The sequence below is a fragment of the Eutrigla gurnardus genome (genome assembly GCF_963514095.1).
Source record: "Eutrigla gurnardus genome assembly, chromosome: 13".
Taxonomy (NCBI): domain Eukaryota; kingdom Metazoa; phylum Chordata; class Actinopteri; order Perciformes; family Triglidae; genus Eutrigla; species Eutrigla gurnardus.
Window position 1 is genome coordinate 16,341,264 of NC_139936.1, and position 21,801 is coordinate 16,363,064.

Sequence of the window (21,801 nt, forward strand, 5' to 3'; positions counted from 1 at the left end):
CTGAAATGACTGCATATAACACTTCACCAACCCTCCATGAGCTTCCTGCCTTGATGCTCTTTGATGGGTTCAATTCCATCATGGTTAGATCGAGGCCCACCGCTTTTTAATGAAAAACTTCACCGAGGTCACCAGAAATAATGTTGGCAAACGTTTCTGCAAAGGATGGGATCGTCTGCATACTGCTTAACATAAGACAGTCTGCTTTTATTCCCCCAAATAGCCAATGTAGCTGAGCTGAAGCTAACGTACGAAACATTTTCAAGTCGCGCACACATGTCTTCGCCTCAACTCGCTCCATACGGAGTGGATCTTTGTTATTGACCTCATATGCAAACATGCTGCTGCCAAATGTCACTTTATATTCTGTAAAGACACTCTTCATTAACTTAAAAAGGTGCCACTCGGTCCAAACTGCATTTTAATATCAAATTAAAGAGCTACATACCAGTAGATACCGGTATTAGGTTGTCTTTACATGGTGCAACCATTCTGTGTATATATTGAAGCAAGGCTTACAGCTCATTTAATGGTTATACTTTAAGGTTTAAGTCAATAAATGTGTATGTATGTTTTGATATTTTGCTGCCAAAACATGTCACCAACAGTTAGATAATGCCTTTTTTAAATATTCAAACATTTTATTTAAAAAAACGATGGGAACTCATTCTGTGCAAAACGAGTATACCAAATGTTCAATTTCAACAATTGTTCATCAAATAGAAATTCTGATCCACATAGAAGGACATTGGAATTGATCTCCACCATGTTACCCCTAACCCCCTCCCCCCACCTCCCCTCCCCCCCAGTGATCGATGCCCCGGGACAGGTGGATGTGCGCGATGTGACGGATACCACAGCGCTGGTGACCTGGTTCCAGCCCGTGGCTGCCGTGGACGGGGTGAGCGTCTCCTTCGGGCCCAGCTCCAACCCTTCGGACCGCACTGTGGTGGAGCTGTCCTCCAGTGACACCCAGTACCACTTGGGAGGCCTCGCCCCCGACACCCAGTACGAGGTGTCTCTGTCGGCTCGGAGGGGAGAGCGGAGCAGCGTTCCCATCTATGAGTCTTTCCTCACAGGTAAGACTAGATAGATCTACCTGAACTTGCTGTATAACAACCTTCCCCCCCACCCGGATTAAACAGGCACAGCTTTTATCATCTGGACCACCCATATCCATAGACCATATCCTGCTGGTGTGTGCTGGTGTGTGACCAGCATAGCATAATGGGGGCTTCAAATAGGAACTAGTTAAAGGTCTGGCCCACTGTGTTGTAGACCTGGACGCCCCCAAAGACCTGCAGACGGTGGAGCTGACGGATGAGAGCATCACTCTGGAGTGGAGGAACAGCCGAGCTTCGGTGGAAAACTATCGCATCAAGTACGGACCTCTGTCTGGAGGCGAGCACGGAGAGCTGCTGTTCCCCCCGGGACCCAAGGACACCACCCAGGCCAAGATCACCGGTACTGAACCCCAGAGCCACACACACACACACATGCATGTACAAGCACGCTAACATGCATTGATTAATAATACTACTGACTCTCCTACAAGGTACAGACACAGTTGACATTTAATTAGGCACACCTGATATTTCCATGATCAGGGTAATTGTGAATATTGTCCCAAGTGATTTGAAAAAACTGTCTATCATTGTAGAAAAGTGAAAAACAGATTTAAGTTTAGATGATTGTTTTTTTTAACTAAAAAGGATGTCCACTATAAAAAAAAAATGCAAAAAAATGCAATATATGTTCCTTAACGAAATGTAAAGTGATACTTACAACGGTGTATTAGGGTCGTTGTAGGTAAAAAAAAGTTTTTTAAATGCAAAAATTCAGAGAAAACCAGTCACAGGCCAGATGAGCTGTTCAGGTTGCTGGGGATACTGTCTATTTTTGTTTGAAAAAATGGGAGAAAATAGTGACTCTCAGTTATTGTGACCGGGATAATAGTGACATGAAATCTTCATATCATCCCACGATTCAATCATTTGTGATTATCTCATCACACTGCATTGGTAGAGCGTACCTGACCAATCATGTGGGTCGGTGGGCTTGCTACTGATTGAGTTGAAGGGATGAGGATGATTTTGCAGTAATTTGAGGTTCAATTCATTTCATACTGCCCACTTACCATGTCAGAGTGATTAGGCTAGGTGCAGCTCGCTACGGTCCGACTGAGTCCCGCTGAGCAAAACCAGCAGTTTCACAGCATATTCAGGGTTTTCATCCTTTTGTCTGCTCTGAGTTCACATTAGCCCATTTAGCACTTTGCATCCAAATGAAAAGCGTCTGTGGAAACAAAAAAAAAATACAGTGTTAAGTGTTTATTCTCCTCATTCATCGGGGCAAGTGTTTGTGGTGCTCCCCCCGTTAAACGCTTAGTGTTATATTCAGCCGGCTCATTTTCCAAATGGGTCGCCTTTGTTTTGTGTCATGAAATGTTTGCCCGCTGACAAAAGGCTCACTTTATTAGAAAACCACCCAGGGGGGTTTGGCATTCAGACTTTAAATGGAATAACGCTGCCGCTTGTTTCGCTGTGAGATCTTTGCTCAAACAAGCGAATCGGGCACGTTTTCATCTATCTGCACCGCTGACATTATAAAGCCATGCTTTGAAGCGGATGTGTGTGTTTGTTTCTACGCTGTGTGCTACGGCATAGCAGGATTAGACACCATGAGAAACAACAACAAAAAAAGCTTCCAAAAAAAAGGGCTAATAGTGTCTTTGTCTGGCCCCGATGCTTTGTCCTTGGGAGGCCCATCCCGTGGAAATAAAGCGCTGTGCCCATTCAGCCGACGTCCCACTCCACTCCACGCACACCTCAGCACTTCTTTCACACAGTTATTATCTGTAATTGCCTTCACGCTCGTGATTTTATTGATAATGAGTTTCCTGGGCATTAGGTGTAATTTCATGCTGCAGGACTCTGCGTATGATGACCTCTGTGGGAGTTAATAAAGGAATTAGAGGCGATCAGGCTGAGAGAGAGGGCTTAATTGTAAAGACCAAAAGGGCCTCCAGAGCCGGCTGTATCATAGCAAGTAGTGTTCCCGCTCCGCGACAAGGGCCCTATAGATCCATCAATGCAAATGCAACGCCGATGCTCCGCAGTGAGTGCGGGCTTACCATGAAATGCAATTAGACTGCGATCTATTGTGCAACCAACCCACATGAGAGGGTTTTTTGTGTTTTGCCATGGGCACTAGAGCCATTAGCCAAAACAGCTGGCCACTTGACTACGGAGCCTCCCCATCGTTCATTTGGTGACACCTCGGTGGAACAAAACATGACGTGGCTTTTTTTTATTTCTGTCACGGTGCATTCTTTAATTTTTAATTTTCGCCACGTTATGTAGGCCTGAGACCCGGCACCGAGTACGGGATGGGTGTGACCGCTGTGACGGATGAGCGGGAGAGTTTGCCGACGACCACCAACGCGGTGACAGGTAAGGTATAATCCCATTATAAATATGGTGGTGCATATCTTCTTATTGTACTGAATATCTTTCTCCTCTCCTCTCGAATAAGCCCTGGATGCTCCCAAGGACCTGACGGTTGCAGAGGTGACAGAGACCACCATGATGCTGGAGTGGAGACGCCCCCTGGCCAAACTGGACTCCTTCAGACTGGTCTACGTATCTGCCGATGGCCACAGGGCCGAGGACGTGGTCCCGGGCAGCTCTGAGTCTCACATCCTGAGGGGCCTCACGCCCGGCATGCTGTACACAATCAGCATCATCGCAGAGAGGGGCCGCAGGACCAGCGCACCCACCACCATCTCAGCACCCACAGGTCAGCACTGCAGAAACACACCTCTACGTCCTATACTAAGTAATACGTAATACTTTAATACAACAAAAGTACTTGGTTAAGTTTTCAGAAAAAGATTGTGGTTTGAGTTCAAATAAGTAAGTTTGTTATGTAATTGGTGCTATTTAAGTGCGTATGCTATGTTAAACAATTATGGCAACATAACTTTGACTTGGTTTCACATCGGACACTAGCAGCGATCTTCCAGATAAAAAGGGTTGTGGTTGTTTGACCCATCTCCATCGAGACCGAGGTAAGACCAAGACTGCAGGTAGGGTTAGCCCTAACCTCAAGAAAATACCTTCAAATCGTGGTCTCAAGACGAAGACCAGTACGACAAAACTGTTCGCCATGTCAACTTTGCACAGCCATGATATATCAACTGAACACTGCGAGATGAATGTGAGCCTGTTTTAATTCTTACGTGAGCTGACCACTAATAACAAGGCAGAGAGGTGGTAAGGTTTTGCCTTATTAGAAGCTGGACTGAGATATTTGGTGTCAGTCTGGGACTGAGTTTAGTCCTCTGTTTCCATGAGGTTTCCAGCTGAGCGGCACAGGGTGGGAGAATAACCATTGGTCCATTTGTTTTCATCCTGCAGTACTGCAGCCAAACCAGGGCAATGAATTGAATTCATTGTTAGCTCCTTGTCACTCTGCCTCTACCCACTCCCCCTCCCCCCCCCCCAAAAAAAAGGGCTCATTTATAGCATGTGGGATTATTTTTCTTTTTTCCCCATTTTTTAAGTAAAAAAAAAGAAGACAAATGAGGTGATTGTGGCATATTTCTCGTGCGGCGGTCGGGTTGCCTCCAAGCCAAACATTTCAAAACTAAATCTTCCAGTTATGCAATGAGTACCCATTAAATGCACGGCTGCGGGCAAAAATCGATACGGCATGAGGGAAAAGTCGGAGCTTCGGAATAACTATCTTTTGATGCATTTTTTTGGGGGGATTGCACGTTGCCAAGAAAAACAGAATACAGACTTTTTGTGTGTGTGTGTCCACTCTTGTCTGTGTGCTCATGTGTGGCATGTATGATTGAGAGACTGAGTGGCTAAGAAGACGGAGATAGAGTGAGACCGTGTGTGTGTGTGTGTGTGTGAGGGGTTTTGTACGGACATGTGTGCAGCCAACACAATGTTCATTCATGTGATAATTGTTGGCGTGAGCCCTGCTCCCCTCTGGTTTTGTGCTATTTGACCACGATGAACTGTGGCTCCGTCAGATAAAAGGCCACATGCTGGGACTCCTGTTAAAACATTGTCTCCAAAATCAGCAGCCCCTCTAATCCACGGCCCGGCCCCCGATCCGCAGCCTTTATCGTCCCCAGACACCTAGCGCAAACACTGATCACTCTGGTTTTACAGGAGGGGTTGAAGGAAAGGGGAGTGCTGCAGTGGGTTTGAGACCGCGGAGGGTTTTTGGAGGGTTCGACTTGTTCCTGACAATCACGGAGAGAGTTTGTTTGTTCAAGCGTTCAAAGCTGTTTAAGTGACCTGCCGAGAATCGAGCCAAATCCAAAATGTGCTTCTGAAAATGAAGATACAGGATGAAAGATTTGGGGAGAACTCATGCGATTCAGATGTGGAAATCAGGAGACGAAAGCCAGGATTATCATAATTTAAACTAATCATCTGACTGGAAGAGTTACGCTCAGGGAATAATGACAACAGACGTGTGGAAACGCAGACGTCCCAACATTCATTGCCCATGTTGGTATAATTAAAAAAATCAAACAAACGTGTCTGCTGTTTTATATTACACTGATAAAAACCCAGAGGTATATATTTATAATGTCATCATAAATATATACATGTTGGTAATGGTAATGTTTTGTTCCGGCCATCCAGACCACCGATCGAAATGTCTGTTTGTTGCCTGTTCGTAGTTACTTGTAACATACATGGTGGGCAAAGATAATAAAAAAACATGAATATTTATTTAATATTGATTCAAGGCTTTTATGAGGACACATGCTACAGACTGAGAGTCACCAGTCAACACGGTGACTCATTAAACCGCAACACCGGCAGGGTCGATGGCTGCAAGCTATAAAATGCTCATGGTTTTAGCAGACTTTTTAAAAACTCAATAAAGTGAAAACTCTGAGCCGACGTCATGGTGTTCAACGTTCTGTACATGACCAGAGATATGCGGCCACTTGCAATGTTCTGTAGCCTCACTAGTAAAGTTGCATTGGCCAGCGTTGGTGGTTAATGCCCGTTGCGTAGCTTGATAAGCTGTTGCACTCCACATTACTTCCGTTGTCAAACCGCATAAGCACATTTACATACGTCATCATTGTTGTAAAAGGGTCTATATATAACACCATTTGTCTGGCATTATATTGCGTGTTATGGCGTCTCACTTCATAAGACAATGAGTGCATAAGCGACTGATTCTCTGTGGAGAAAATGAAGCATGAGTGAGATCATTGTCCTGCATGCACAGACGATGGATTCTCGATGAACAAGTGTGCCTTCAAATGCAAGATATCCGCATGAAAAGGGAATATCTCAGCAAACCATTTGATTTACGCACATCTTCTTCTGCATGCGGCGTCGGTCTTTAAAGGTTGATTCACTCAAAGTGTTCTTTTAATATACACTATTACTACACAATATTTGTGAGTATAGTATATGTTTTCATATGAAGATTACCCGCTAATGGGTGTCCACAGGAGGAAACAAATACATGCACATTGGTATCTGCTTACAACTACATTATATAATAGTATAACTTTTATTTCTTTGTTGCAACTTCAGGAGAAAAGTTTGCAGCCGTGAAAGCGACGCTGACTCAAATTGCCTCCACGCGACAGAGCCAGAAACTTATCAGACAAATCACACAGTAAATTCATTTTACATGTTCATATGAGCTCCCGTAAGCGATGATCAGCTGATTCCAGCAAAGCCCCTTCCCCCCATCACATCCCATTGTCTGCCTCCCTTATTTACGCTCCACTCTGCCACAGAGTGAAAGAAGATAATGGGAGCCTTGATGTTTACCTGCGCCGTCTATCTCCATCTCTTTCTAATCTCCTCTCCGAATGCTTGCACAGTGGACTCCAATTACAGGCTGCCGGCGGCGCGTGGCTCTGCATGGCCTCCCCATAGGTTTGAAGTGGACGGTGTACTTCTGCCATACCGGCGGGGCTACGCCGCACCTTCAAATGTTAATGGCTCATTCACGGCCATTAATGTGCACAAGCTGCATCAGCATGTCTGTCTGCCTGCTTTCTATCTTTAAGTCCTTCCACTTATATGGTAATATAGAGGAGATATAGAGGAAGAGGTGGCTATAGGCAGTCGAGATAATGAGGCTGCTTTTTTTCTCCTCTGGCCTTTTGAAGTGGAAATAAGGGAATATTTCGACTCCACACAAAGTGAAGGTCTTTTCTCTTTTTTCTTCTCTTGATGGCAAAATGAGTCGATTGAAATACAAATAAGAGATCATCATCTTTTTTTCACAGCTGATATTGTGAAGGAGGACTCGACCGCTGTTGAGCAGCAGCTCGCTCTTGTTTTTATATGTGAAGGGTATAAATGTAACGCTGGAATGTGTATGTTTGTGTTGTTGGAAGGTCTGACCGATACATGGAGCCATTTCTGGAATGATTCGGATCAGAATCGCCTGTGAAATCCTGCATCGGTCTCACCTTCTTGTCTCCATTGTGCATGTCTGTCCCAGCTCTGTAACTCCATGTCGATGTGTTTGTCATCACCCAGAGGAGGAGATCCCCATGGTGACCAACGTCACCGTCGGCGACGTGTCATGGGACAGCTTCCTCCTGTCCTGGTCGGCCGAGGACGGGGCCTTCGAGGCCTTTCTGATCGAGGTTACCGACGCGGAGACGGGCGCCGAGTGGCAGAACCACACGGTGCCCGCCGATGCTCGCAGCCTCGCCATCTCTGGCCTGTCCTCCTCCACCTGGTACAGGGCCAATCTGTACGGCGTGTACAGGGGGGCCCTCTTAGACCCGGTCTTTGCAGACACCATCACAGGTATCAACGCTGTCAACGCCGTGGGCCTCGCTCTTTCTTTTGCTTCCTTCTTCTCCCGCTGCTCACGGTGAATTAGTCGCCGTTTCTCCATGTGGACTTAAGTAACGGTTGTTTGTGGATTCAGCGCCTGTGTGGCTCACACGCAGTGTTGAATTGACTGATGGATGTGATACGAACACTTGATCGTGTTTGTTTGTACGCCATCGTACTCAGCGCTGTCAGCCACCCCATGACCTTCTAATAAGTCAAATCTGCCACTTTCATTGGCTTCAACAGAAATTTCAACTATTATATTGGAAGAAAATGAATCTAGCTGAAGTAATAACCACAGAGACCTAAATGTGACATGTCGTAAATAAATAGTTAATGCCGTACCTGTAGGGAAGGAGGCATGGAGTTCAAAAAAGGTGTGTAAAGGCAAATCTACCGGCCACTGTGCTGGAAGTTATCCTTCCCGGGGGGTAAACAAAGTCTCTCACTATTCAACACTCCAAACAACAACCCCCTAATCAGCCATCCATCATGCACGTATCCCCTTCCTTTAGAGGCAGGGATTGTGAAATGGGCTAACACTCTAACATGCTGCAGCACACACACAAAACCCATTCAATCAGCCGCACATACGCGTCTGACCCACCTTTTAAGCTGTCAGTCTGCCTGTTGGTACGAGTCCAGCCGGCAACGGCACCTGGTCTGTTGTGTGAACAGGCGAAAAATGTGTGAAAAAAAAAGGTCAGTGGGCTGTTTTAACTGGGGCACCACAGGTGCGCTAGCTAGTTTCCCGGCCCACTCCACCAAACACAGTCATTACCCGGGATTAGCATGCTGGCAATTACAGTATGTGCCTTATAAGTGGGCTGTAAAACAGTGAAACCCAAATCTGCTAATGATCCCTTATAATGGCTTCAGAGCACCTTCACAAGTAAATCATTCCCAAATACCTTCTGAGGATTAACACTCTCGTCTTCACCCTGTAAAACCACGTAGACGAGACCGGGACGTCAAAAATAACCAGTTTCGGGGGTTTAGCTGACATCTCTTTCGTATTATTCAGCATTTGATCTTCCGATGAGGATCAGTCATGTGGAAGAAAGATGGGAGGACTGACAGAGGACAAAAAAAAACCCTGAGGCGCTTTTGTCACTTTGTGTGAGGCCTCTCTTCTGTATGCATCCCCAGTTCTCCCGAGCCCGGACCGCGCTTCATTCTCATGCTGCCATTGCCCCTGGGCCTCGGGTGCTGGGGTGCCAGGGGGCTTCTGGGGCCACGCAGAATATGGCATGCACTCAAAGACGGGCCCCATTGTCTGCATGCTAATGCCTAGTGAAACTATCTTAACATTTTTCATTAGCACCGCTTAATCCATTCAAACATTCCAACTTGTGATTACAAGCGCTGACTAATTTGATTACGTTATGCGAGGAACGGCGTAACATCCTTCTGCTGCAGGAAGAAAAATAAAGTCATCCTCTGAAAAAAGGGGAGTGGGAAAAAAAAAGGAAAAAGTTTGAGCTTCCTACAGCAAATGATTGATGGAACCACAAAGAGATGTGGACGGCGCCCAGAACAAGCTCAGTTGTGATTCATATCACCACAAGCTGCTCTCGTAAAGTTATCAGGCGAGACTGGAACCAGCTCACGGTCCCCCTTTTCAGCAGGTTAGCTGGCGCCGGCGCCCACCTCCTCCAATAACAGGCTCCCCTTTGTGAGCGGGGGATTGTGTTCCCTCAGGTCTTGGGGGGTGGGGGGTATATGGGCTAGAGGGGTAGAAGTGGTGGTGGTGGGAGGGGGAGGGGGGGAATCAGTAGCAAGCTAGCACATGTTAGCTGATAGATGCGGCCCTCCCTCTCTCCAACTGACCAGCTAAAGCCGCCCGGCGGCTAATGAAGAGTGACAGCTCCCTGGGATTTGTCGGCTTGGCTTTTTTTATTTCCACCGCTTCTTCTCACAACAAATGCCTCATGCGTTTTCCCTCACAATAATAATAAAAAAAACGGGGGTCTCGGGCTAGTTCAAGGACCCCTGAGACCCTCACATTTGGTGTAGTGTTTTAATGAGCAGTGGTGCTGGCCTTTATAAAGGCTTTCTCCTGGAGCCACTTATATCTGCTTCTATCCCGGCTGCTTTTAAAGCCCTGTCCGGTCCACGTATCCATCTGTGCTGCTATACCGGAAGTTTCTCTCCAGCTAATTAGCTTCGGCTGACTCATCTATTGGAGAAGCTCTTTCTCCATGCAGCTGTAGACTCCTGCTGTCTCTCAGCCTTTCTTCCTATATCACCTATGCCATTATTAGCTGCTGCTAATGACTGCGTAACTACCAGCTTTTACTGCACCACGTGCACACACTCCCATCTGCATATAGACTTCTGCACTATTTGAGCCTTCTTCTGAGGGAAGCAGTAGTTTGACAAAGATCTGAGTTGGGTCGGACCAGGGCTGTTACGTTTTTTCTTTGAAGAATCGTGAAATTTCTTCGATTTAAAATATTTTGAGTGCAATTTACTTTAAGTTTTGTTGCAGAAATATGGACACATATCTGACGTATAACATGGAAGAGTTTACTCCTAGGGAATCATTACGATTTAATGGTGGATGCTCTGTAAATTTGCACATTCTTTTCGAGCCGAGTTCAACAATATCAATCGGTTCTGACATTTGTGTGAACAAGCCCCAAATAGAGGAAGCTGCTTTTATTAACCCGTCTGTGATTTATTTAGGTTTAGGAAAGAAAAGATGATGGTTTGGGCTAAAACACGTATTTTTTTTCATAACTTAGCGATAGTTTTCTCCACAGCTAGTGAAGAGAACACCTGGGTAGACATAAAAAAACTCCCTGCTGTCATCTTTTAATTCAAAGAGCAAATTACAAATCTAATTTCATTCAAGCAGTAGTTTGAATTTTTAACTAAAAATAAAGTGGCAGCCCCGGCCCCAACAAATGTTATCCTGCATCAGTTTTCAATCTTGCTAACCACAGAGGCTTCGATGGGTTAACTAACAAAACGCTTCTCTTCCTTGTTCTGTATTTGCTGAGCTTCCATATGACCTTTATAACATTTACAGGCTGATACTCTCTCTTTCACTGCCGTGTTCCTGACATGTCAAAGCACCTCTTTGAGTTCCACAGAGGAGCGAGACTGACCTTCCCCTGCATGTCACTCAGAGGCTGAACCCGAGGTGCAGGCCCTTCTAGTCTCCGACGTGGCTCCCGAGAGCTTTAGGCTGGCCTGGACGGCCGAAGAGGACGCCTTTGACACCTTTGTCATAATGGTCAGGCAGGCGGACGACCCGGGCCAACCTAGGGAGCTGGTGCTCGTCGGCGAGGAGCGGACCGCCGCCATCGCGGACCTTGGCGAGGACACCGAGTACAAAATCGAAATCTTTGGGCTCATTTTGGGAAGACGCTCCAAGTCTGTAGTGGAGTGGGTGAGAACAGGTACACGGTGAACGGACGGAGAAATCAGAGAGAAACCCCGCGCTGGTTCCGTCGGTGTGGTCAATGTGTATCCACGTCTAAACCGTGTCAGTCTTCTATGGTAACAGCATGAAAGCGTGGTCATTAACATGTGTTTTGTCTACTAACCTGATAACAAGCGTCTTGGGGGTGTTTCCTTCAAACACACTTAACGCTGCAACTAAAAAAAAAAAGGTTATCTGTATTAATGGTGATGGCCAGTTCTCGTGTTTAGACCTCGTCTGTCAGTCCTCCTGAGTGGGTCCACAAGGACCTGTCATCACAAACCAGGTTTATCCCAGAACACACTGTGGGCTCACAAGGACCCTGATGATTGCCTAGGACTGCTGCTGGATCAGAATTAGACCTAGATAAATGGTTCAGAAAAGGCCTTGAGAACTCACTTGAGTCAACCCCCACTCAGGACTCTCATTGTGTCGTCTTCGTCCGGTCGTCCTCCCAAATGTTGCTTTGACTGCCGGGCCTCATGTGGGCCGGAGTCGCTCTTTGTGGTGTGTGTGTATGTGTGTGTGTTTGGGGGGAGCAGTTGTCTATGTTACATGGAGCAGTTGTCTGTAGCCGTGTCTCCTGTCCTCCCTGGGGGTGAAGGCTTTACTCTTGGGTTGCGTGGCGCATGTTTCACTTTTGTGCTGCCATGAAATGGGGGCAAGTTAATCTCCTCAGGTCTGTCACGCAAGATACTGAAGGGTCTCTCCGTGAGCCCGGGTCTCTCTCCCGGTCCCTTTTGTCTGTCCACCTCGCCCTCTCTCTCTCTCTTTGGCTTTATTCTTAAAAAGGAGCGCATTTCAGTCTCGGATCTGCTTTGGCTACAATAACATGTAAATAATACGTGTGTCTCGTCTGCTGTTAATTGTGAAGCAGAAAATACATCTGATTATATTGATTTTCATGTGACAGACTTCAAATCCTCACTAGAAGCCACAGGTGGATGTATGAACTAATCCTAGACTGTGTCTGTCCTGTTTGAACCAGACCTCGGCTCACCCAAGGGCATCCGGTTCTCCGATGTCACCGACACGTCGGCCACGGTTCACTGGGTGGTTCCCAAAGCTCGGGTCGACAGCAACAGGGTCACTTACATGCCGGCTCATGGAGGTCAGTGTCTTTGTGTTTAAACACTCATTCACTACTGATTCAAGGAAGATCTGGACAATATTTACAGCAATATCACTTGATTAAAATAAATCACCCCCGAGTTGAAGTCAACTGTAAAAGAAAGGGAAGAAATAAAGCATTTACAACATAAAGATGTAGCCTGGAGCAATTATAGGTTTTATATTCCAGGTCATTCATGACTTTATAGCCTGTTTGGATGTTCTCACTGATTTATCAATTTGGTCCATCAATCACTTTAATCCTCCATCATCTGCAGGAAAGACTCTTCTCTCCAATGATAGACTACTTCTGCCCCCTAGTGACTAGCTGTAGGTACTGCTGTTGTTAGGGTGTGATTGCTGTGAATAGATCCACCATCCACTGTAAATGAAGATGTACTGTTTAAGAATTGAATTTGGACCTTAACTAAGCAGATAAGGTATGACTGAAAAACAAATGTGGCATACTGATGAAAAAGGAAGTAGAGTACTGCTGGAATACTCATTAATGAATAATCATTTAAGATGATATCAGGTTCATATTTAATTTGTCATGTTAACAACTACTACTTCAGCCAGATGACTCGTTGTTTCGACTTCCAGGTAATGCGAAGACGCTGACGGTGGACGGCTCCGAGTCTCACACCGTGCTACCCAACCTGACCCCCGGGGTCACCTATGAGGTCACCGTCGTCGCTGTCAAGGGTCAACGGGAGAGTGAGCCTGGATCAGACAGCGTCACCACAGGTAAGACACGAATATTTTCAAAAGCTATAAAACAATTGATTAATTAGAAGCCATTGAATAAATATGTCTATGTATATAAAAAAAATATATATACATATATAAAAAGGCCCAAGATTTTAAAATTTAAAAAACAATGTATTTGTATGTATGTATTTAATTTATAACAATCATCAAGAACAATTCAAATAACACATGCAACGTTGATAAACGACTGATTTGTGTGTGTGTGTGTGTGTGTGTGTGTGTGTTACAGCTCTGGATAAGCCACGTGGTCTGACTGCAGTCAACATCAGCGACACTGAAGCTCTGCTGCTCTGGCAGCCGGCCATCGCTACTGTGGACGGCTACGTCATCACCTACAGCGCCGACTCAGGTATCTAGTGTTCACAGATGATACATGTAGATATGATGATGACGAACGGACACACGTGATCATGAGATGATCATTCCTGCCTTTCAGTGAAGAACTGATCAGAAGGCATGGCATCATATTTGGGGGAGACGTGACCAAGATCCCAATAATCCGTTTGTAATAAGAGTCGTATCTGTCAGAGCCATCAGTCAGAGCCCGCATGTTTGTGCTGCTTTATTAAGGCGTGTCCTTCCGTGTCCTTCCAGTGGCTCCGGTGATGGAGCGCGTCTCAGGAAACGTGGTGGAGTTTGACATGAGCTCCCTGACGCCGGCAACGCACTACACTGTGAAGGTCTACGCCGTGAGGGACCTGGCTAAGAGTGCAGCCACGACCACCGACTTCACCACAGGTGAGCTTTCCTGCCTCCCAAAATTCGATTTGAGCAGCTATAGGCCAATCGGGATTCAACCAAGAGATTTACTGTTTCCTGAACATTAAGGGACTGAGACAAAGTTGTGAAATATGACATGATTTAAACGTCTGTTGGATTTAGACGTGGACGCCCCTCAGGACCTGGTGGCCAGTAACATCCAGACGGAGAACGGCATGCTGACCTGGAAGCCGCCTCGCGCCGACATCACCGGGTACATCCTCAGCTTTGAGGCCACGGACGGCACCATCCGTGTGAGTAGAGGCGCCGGAGACTCATCAGTCTTATGAAACGTGTTTGGGAGTGAAACGTTTGAACGCATTTCCCCCCTCCAGGAGGTGGTCCTGAGTCCCACCGCCGTCTCCTACAACATGGCTCAGCTCAGCGCCTCCACCGAGTATTCGGTGAAGCTGCAGGCCATCGCCGGCCCGAAGAGAAGCCGAGTCATCACTACTGTCTTCACCACCAGTGAGTAGGCTCGTACACTATGGGCAGGTTCCAAATAGATCTCAGTATCAGTATTTTACATTAGGAGGGCAATATGGTCCTGTTTCAAATTAAGAACTTCTAAACAATAAAAAAAAAAAACACTTGCCTTGTGTGTGTGCAGCTGGTGTGCTCTACAGATATCCCAGAGACTGCTCCCAGGCCCTCCTGAACGGCGAGACCACATCAGACCTGTACACCATCTATCTGGGTGGAGATGAGGGCCAGCCCATCCAGGTCTACTGCGACATGAGCACCGATGGAGGCGGATGGATCGTAAGTCCCCGGTCGTCAGGGATGTATCCGAGTCCAATGATGAATATTTCTACATTAAAAAAGGATGTGTAACGTTAAAGGTGTCACACTCACAAACAATAAAAACATATCTGGTGAACCTCCCGTCTTTCTCTCTCAGGTTTTCCTCCGACGACAGAGCGGCAGACTGGAATTTTTCCGCAACTGGAAGAATTACACGGCCGGATTCGGAGACATGAACGATGAATTCTGGCTGGGTAATTTAGACATCAGCATCCCACACATGATGGACGTGGTCATATAGAATCTAAGCCATCATTTACTTGGTGTTATATATGTCCATCCATTTTATATCTATACTCTCCTCTCTCACTCAGGTCTTTCCAACCTGCACAAGATCACGACTGGAGGTCAGTACGAGCTGCGAGTGGACCTGAGAGATAAGGGAGAAACAGCCTTCGCTCAGTACGACAAGTTCTCCGTCTCTGAACCTCGGACCCGCTACAAGGTCCACGTGGGAGGGTACAGTGGAACAGCAGGTAAAGCTGCCAAATATGTCAATACTTCTTGACTTCCCTGTTAGAATGGCTCACAAATATACAATGTCATATACTTTGGTTTTTAAAAAATGTTCGGTAATTTCACATATAGTTCCCTATTCTAAAAGGTTTTATTCTAAAATGATATTGAGTATTTTATTCATTATTCATCATTATTTATTAAGAGTTTTCTTATAACACTTTGTCATGAAACCAAAAAAATCTAACTTGAAAAGAACAGTGTAGAAGTAGTGCACCATTTGTACCATGATGTTTCTTCTCCTACGTACATGGAACAGAAACTGTTCCACAGTAAAGTCCACCATCTCTGTTGTGTGTCTTCGTAGGCGACTCTATGACCTACCACCACGGCCGTCCGTTTTCTACCTACGACCACGACAACGACATCGCCGTCACCAACTGTGCCCTGTCCTATAAGGGAGCCTTCTGGTACAAGAACTGCCACCGCGTCAACCTCATGGGACGATATGGAGATAACAGTCACAGCAAGGTACAATGTAGCAGCTGCTGTGGGTCCTTAAATGGAGAATTATCCTCAAATGAGGGTCCCCAGGGAGGCTTCCTGGGGTCACTGAAGGTCCATTAGTCTTTGAGATGAGGGTAATGTAAAATTGCAAAAGAGGATTTGGCTGTATTTCATGGGGTTTCATTGGTCTTTGATGTGGCTCCCAGGGTCCTTCAGTGGGTTTAGAGAGTCCTTTTTAGAAGTGTTGGCATTCAATGTAATCTGTACAATATCACATGCCTCTACGTTACTCTGACATCATTTGTCCATGCCGTCCTCTCCAGGGTGTGAACTGGTTCCACTGGAAAGGCCACGAGCACTCGATCGAGTTCGCCGAGATGAAGATCAGGCCATCCAACTTCAGGAACCTGGAGGGACGGAGGAAACGATCATAAACAATCCACCAACAACAACAACAACACCAACAACAACGACAACAACACTGCTACTACTCTGTCTGGACTCCCCATGAATCACCTCGACTCCCACACCCACACACCCTGCAGCGACCAAAGCCACTGCCAAGAGCCCTGCTGCCTCCACGCAACACCAACACCACCACAACCCCCCTATCAGTACACAGATCAGCCTCCATAACCCCCCCACCCCCCGATATGGCTGTGGAAATGCTACCAGTGCGGAAATCGATGTACATGTTACAAACTGGACTTAAATCAAAGCCCAAGCAGATTCTACTCACGCACCAAAGAGAGCAGAACAAAAACCCACGACTCCATCTCACCTTATTCCGATCTTTTCTCTTGTGTTGCAGCATTTGTGGGGAGGCGACTGTGCAGCTTGGGCATTATGTTGTGTACAGTAGTTAATACAGTTCCATATGTCCCATTTGGGGTTTTACAGAAAGGACCGCATGTTTATAGAACAACGTGGTCTTGTTTAGGTTCAGGGCCTCTTTGCTAAAAAAACGATAATACAGTGATAATTCAACTGGATTATCATAGAAATTCTATTACTTGTACAGTGCTGTACATGCAACCATCTGATTTAAACATTTGAAAAAGGGATATTCCTCAGATGGCACTGCTCAGATGTCAGATATCTCCATCTAACTTGCCATTTGTTTGTCTTTGTGCTTAACTTGTCTCAGTGTCACTTTATCCTCCCGAGGTTCCCCCCTCATCTCCCGCAACATCTGATGTGATAGAGATGGAAATAAAAAAGAGAGTAATAAAAGAGTAAAAAAAAAACGTTTATGGGAAAATAATTGACCCGCCATCCTCATGGCTGGCAATGTTTCCATTCATTATGTAAGCCCCTGAAGGCATCACGCTACGGTCAACGGTATTGTAAAAGAAACAGAGAAAAAGAAAAGCCGACGTGTTTCCATTCGTTTTGTTTCTCTTGTGAATTCGAGGCAGGACCTGTTATTCAGTATATAATGCGGTGATGATAATTTTCTTTCTTTCTTTCTTGTAAAATGTGAATACAATACATATATGTGGAGCGAGCTAAAAACATGAAACATGGCCAATTCCAATTGGATTTCTGTTGGACATGGTAAGGTCTCTATGCTGATGTTGATGATGACAATAATGTTTGAACAGGCCAAAACTAGAGAGCTAGTTACTGTTTCTACTCTCAAGTCCCCCCCCCCCCCCCCCCACACCCCTTACCCCCCCTTACCCCACCAGCCCCTCTACCCGCCCCTGCTACAGAAGCATACTAAACCACTGACCTTCTAAAGAATGCCTGTGTAAATTAAGTTTGTTTTTATTGTTTTGTTTGTTTATAACTGAATGAACAACAGGTGTTTCTCTGTAAACTGTATTACAATAAAACAGTTTGTTTAAAAGGGAAGTTGTTCCGGTGTTTTTTTGTTTGTTTGTTTGTTTTTCACATTTTGACTCCGATCATCTTTCTCACTTTTTTCCCAGAGCTTTGAATCACATCTCATGTTATTCCTCACAGGGTAGTTTGCTCAAAATCCAACATCGCAAATTAACCTTGGAGGACTTCGACAATCAGTACAGCACAAGACATCATCTGTCCCAGGACCCTCCTTGGAATAAAGAAAAACTCCTTAAAAAAAAGTTGAACGCAGGGAAAAAAGGAAGAAGTTGGCTCAGTTCCATTCAGTCTCAAATGCCTATCCTGTCCTGGGTATCCCAGATGTTGCTACCAGAATCAGTATTTTTAGATCTGAATTTGACCAATAATATTTGAGCAACCTGAATCTACTTTTCTTTTCTCAAAATAAATTTGAAGTTTTGGATGTGAATTTTGTTAACTTTGAAAGCAAGATATTCAGATTTATCTTTTGGTATTGCAAATTCAAGGAATTTCATATTTCAAATTCAAAGGGGTGAATTCAGCAGGAATACATTAAAATGTGTGGTTTTCAAAATAAAAAATTTCAATGCTATGACTTGAGTGGTGTTTAAATTGAAATACATATGTCTCTCATTTGCTTCCATACTCTCAATTTATGTATGAATAAAACAAAACGACATGATATGATGTCTATCACTTCTGATCCCTGGATGAGAGTATACATGATAGCCTTACTTCTCGGCTGTGCTCGGCTACGACTGAGGGGAATCTGCGGTAACCACTTTATATAGGCAGCGCCCCAAATACGTCGCCACAGGTCGGCTTCCTTATTAGGCTTCACGTAGGTCACGTGGGGGCGTGATAGCTCCTTACTACGTGTGTGTTCTACCGAGTCTAAATGGAACTACTTTGTTGGGACGAGGAGTCGAGCACGGCTTGGGTTGAAAGGGGTTTTGTAGATTAAGTTACGTTAATACGTGAAACAGTCAGGTTTCATTTCCAGTACCGGAAGTGGATCAGCCTCTACCCCACGCCGACTTTGGCAGCTCTCCTTTTCCTGGTTCTCCCCGACGAGACGAACCGCCGCCTGTTCCGCCTCTCACACACATGCTGTTTGGTTTCGGACCCCTGTGGTGAACCGGGACCTCGGAGGGAGCGGGGACACTCCGAGGCGATGAGGAGATGTAATTATTGGAGGCTGGTAAAGTTTCTCACCGTCCCGGCGGCGCTCTTCCTGTCCGCCCACATCTTGGTGAGCAGTAAACCTCCGCCAAAACCAAGTCCTCTCCCGGCGGAGGAATACAGGCTCATCTCCCCTGAGACGTACCGGTATGACATCAACCAGCCTGCTGCGTGCCAGAACAGAACCAGAGCCCCCTTCCTGGTCTTTATGGTCCCGGTTGCCCCTTTGCAGACTGCAGCGAGGGAGGCCGTGAGGAAGACATGGGGCGCCCCGGGTCAGGACACCCTCACCCTGTTCTATGTGGGTCTCCCAGTGGGGGGCGTGGTGCCGAGCATCCAGGCCCAGCTGGAGGAGGAGAGCAGGAAACACTCAGACATCATCCAGATGAACTTCCAGGACAGTTACCAGAACCTGACCATCAAGACCATGATGATGATGAACTGGCTGGCGACCCACTGCCCACACGCCCGCTACGCCATGAAGGTGGACGCCGACGTCTTTGTGAACGTGGTCCACCTCACCCGGAGGCTGAGCAGCTCCCCCCGGCGGGGCTTCATCACCGGCTCCTTGATAAGCGACGGCAGGCCGAGGAGGGACAGCGACAGCAAGTGGCGCGTGTCCGAGGAGCTGTACCCCGAGGACAGCTTCCCCCCGTACGTGTCCGGAGCCGGCTACGTGTTCTCTGCAGACCTGGCCCCCAGGATCTCCTGGGCCTCCAGGTTCGTCAGAGTGATCCCCCTGGAGGACGTCTACGTGGGTCTGTGTCTGCGTATGCTGGCTGTCCGGCCGGTCTACTCCCTCAACCTGCTCACCTTCAGGAGCCTGTTTGAGATCCGACGGCTGGAGTACGACAGGTGCACGTTCGCCCAACTGATCATCGCCAACGGATTCACGCCGTCACAGCTGCTGCACATGTGGGAGGACTTCTCCAAAGGCCTCGGCAGCTGCTTACAGCAGCTTTAACCAATTATTGTAAGGATTAAAAACCATGATTGTAAAACCATCACAGTTTAAATGCAGGGTGCAATCACATCAGAATCATTGAAGACCAGATTACCTCATACTTCCTGCAAATTAATAAGAGTGAAGTTCTGGGAATTAGTCCCATAAACAAAAACATATGTTATTGTCATTAGGGACTAACCAATCAATTGTTCCAGTTCTAATTAATAATGAATGTAACTGTTAAGAAAGTCTGTCAGTAAGCAACGTCAGTGTTGCAATGATGGGCTTCACCCTGCAAAATTTGCAGTTTAATCCAAAGAATGAAAGTAGATCCATTTTACTATTATTTGTACTTGCGGTGAATATCATGGAGCCATATTATCCAACACACGGTGTGAAAAATACTTTCCCACTATATAATATTTGCTCTTTAAGATAACCTGCAGCTGATTGTCAGGTTACTTCTGTGCCTATTTATCTACAGTATGTGTCTTATGACTGTGTGCCTTGTTTACGTTTGTGTTGTAGTTGCACGTGACAACCAGCTGGTGGCAGTATGTGCCAGCAGATGACATGTATATATTGCTGTAAACTCAGTGCCTAATGCAGATACCCTGTATGATCTTTAGACAGTGATAATTCTAAAGAAAATCATTGTGCCTTTTGGCTTTTCTTTCCCTTTTAAGTTTGATTCCTGCTGTTCGTTATATACAACAAAATGCCTCACAGATACATTTCTTCTTACATGTTAATGAGAAATGCTGCATCCACTTGTTTGTTTGGAGTCAAAGCATTGCGGTTTATCAATATAATCCAGTGCATTTGTATTGCTTTGCTATGCTCGAATAAATATTGATTCCATCTAGACAAAATAAAAATATTGCTTCAACAGATTGGATGATGGTTAGTGAGCTTTAGGTGTCGTGTAATAGCCTGTTAGCTGCAGCAGAACGGGTGAAGACTGCCGCTTCATGGCCGAACAGCATGAACAGATGGCTGCAAACCTGCAACGTGTCCAGCAGCCTCTGTGTTTTACTTCCTCCCATCTCTGCATCTTAATCACAGGGAGGAGACATCATCATACCGCCTTTATCAGAAATCACATCAAACCCAACCAGAAAACACAACACACCCTCTTGTGGTCATGTTGATATCACTCAGCTCTCGAACAACAAGTTGTACCAACATATAATTAAAAATGTAAAATATTGTGTAAAAAGGAAAATATATACTTTTAAAAATAGAAATTCCGAGAAAACGAATGTCCGGTCCTCATTGGTATTTAAAGGCTTATAAGTACTGATTAAAACAGAAAATTGACTTGAAACATTTTGATGATAGAATAAAGCACACCCCTTGTAGAATGAGTGATACAATAATGGATCATTATTAAAGTAATTGTAAAATACTGGATGCTTTTTTTTGTATTTCTTAAATATCCTCGACATGAACCAATCTGAGAATGAAATGTTGAACCCCATCAGGCCATAAACTTGTGATGGCTCCCAAGTTGACTTTGTCATCTAAAGACCTGCATGTGTTCACACCCACATCATGCTCAGCAGTTAAAGTGACACGAGGCCTGAACGAGCCTGCCGCCCATTGTCGTGCTGCTGTTCCCATTTCAGCCATAAGCTCTCCTCCATTCTGCATCGTGTCCATTTCTCTTTTTTTTAAAACATGCACACACACACACACACACACACACACACACACACACACACACACACACACACACACACGCACACACACACGCACACACACACACACACTGACTGAGTGGGATGTTCTGCTCTGGGCCAGAGCTCCACATTGTTGGTGCCCACCTCTGTGCTGCTGGATCCAGATACTTCTGATCAACACAGGCAGATGAGACCGGTCATTATAAGGCATTCACTATCCGATTATAGTGAAGACTGTTTGAAAGCTGTGGCTGGAAGCCTGAAGGGCTTCAAGGGCTTCACAGAAGCCTATCTATGAATACATTAATACATAAATAATATAAGAACCGCTAAATATCACAATGTGATGATCAGCCTACAACAACTGAACTGTCAAACCCCTAATTCTAAGTCATTTCCACTCATACTCAAGTATTTAATTTTTTTTATTATTGTATTCTGTATTTGTATCTATTGTTAAATGTTTTTGTA

General features: G+C 45.6%; 3 protein-coding genes across 5 annotated transcripts in view; 2 read left to right on the top strand and 1 right to left on the bottom strand.

Moving 5' to 3' along the window:
* Nucleotides 1-15,476, bottom strand: part of imp4 (IMP U3 small nucleolar ribonucleoprotein 4) — a 127,623-nt gene extending 112,147 nt beyond the window's left edge. Inside the window, exon 1 of the mRNA XM_084024646.1 lies at nucleotides 15,470-15,476. Coding sequence (XP_083880772.1) covers nucleotides 15,470-15,472 — 3 coding nt within the window. The 5' untranslated portion in view covers nucleotides 15,473-15,476. The remainder of the gene's footprint in view (nucleotides 1-15,469) is intronic.
* Nucleotides 1-17,547, top strand: part of tncb (tenascin Cb) — a 35,255-nt gene extending 17,708 nt beyond the window's left edge. Inside the window, exons 7-23 of one of the 3 annotated variants that reach the window (XM_084024631.1) lie at nucleotides 810-1,079; nucleotides 1,279-1,464; nucleotides 3,363-3,452; nucleotides 3,535-3,798; nucleotides 7,548-7,823; nucleotides 10,988-11,260; nucleotides 12,272-12,394; nucleotides 12,997-13,140; nucleotides 13,394-13,513; nucleotides 13,759-13,902; nucleotides 14,047-14,177; nucleotides 14,259-14,391; nucleotides 14,534-14,685; nucleotides 14,825-14,921; nucleotides 15,042-15,203; nucleotides 15,551-15,714; nucleotides 16,014-17,547. In XM_084024631.1, the coding sequence (XP_083880757.1) occupies nucleotides 810-1,079; nucleotides 1,279-1,464; nucleotides 3,363-3,452; nucleotides 3,535-3,798; nucleotides 7,548-7,823; nucleotides 10,988-11,260; nucleotides 12,272-12,394; nucleotides 12,997-13,140; nucleotides 13,394-13,513; nucleotides 13,759-13,902; nucleotides 14,047-14,177; nucleotides 14,259-14,391; nucleotides 14,534-14,685; nucleotides 14,825-14,921; nucleotides 15,042-15,203; nucleotides 15,551-15,714; nucleotides 16,014-16,124 (2,840 nt within the window). In that variant the 3' untranslated portion in view covers nucleotides 16,125-17,547. The remainder of the gene's footprint in view (nucleotides 1-809; nucleotides 1,080-1,278; nucleotides 1,465-3,362; nucleotides 3,453-3,534; nucleotides 3,799-7,547; nucleotides 7,824-10,987; nucleotides 11,261-12,271; nucleotides 12,395-12,996; nucleotides 13,141-13,393; nucleotides 13,514-13,758; nucleotides 13,903-14,046; nucleotides 14,178-14,258; nucleotides 14,392-14,533; nucleotides 14,686-14,824; nucleotides 14,922-15,041; nucleotides 15,204-15,550; nucleotides 15,715-16,013) is intronic. The other 2 variants (XM_084024632.1, XM_084024633.1) reach the window with 2 other exon arrangements.
* Nucleotides 17,548-18,376: 829 nt separating this feature from the next.
* b3galt8 (beta-1,3-galactosyltransferase 8) lies at nucleotides 18,377-20,804 on the top strand. Its single transcript, XM_084024644.1, has one exon. The coding sequence runs from the start codon at nucleotides 18,695-18,697 to the stop codon at nucleotides 19,664-19,666; it is 972 nt and encodes a 323-aa protein (XP_083880770.1). The 5' UTR covers nucleotides 18,377-18,694; the 3' UTR covers nucleotides 19,667-20,804.
* The last annotated feature ends 997 nt before the right edge of the window (nucleotides 20,805-21,801 follow it).

Excerpts from the sequence above, each read along its gene's own strand:
- b3galt8 (XM_084024644.1), top strand. The coding sequence starts at position 18,695 with ATGAGGAGATGTAATTATTGGAGGCTGGTAAAGTTTCTCACCGTCCCG.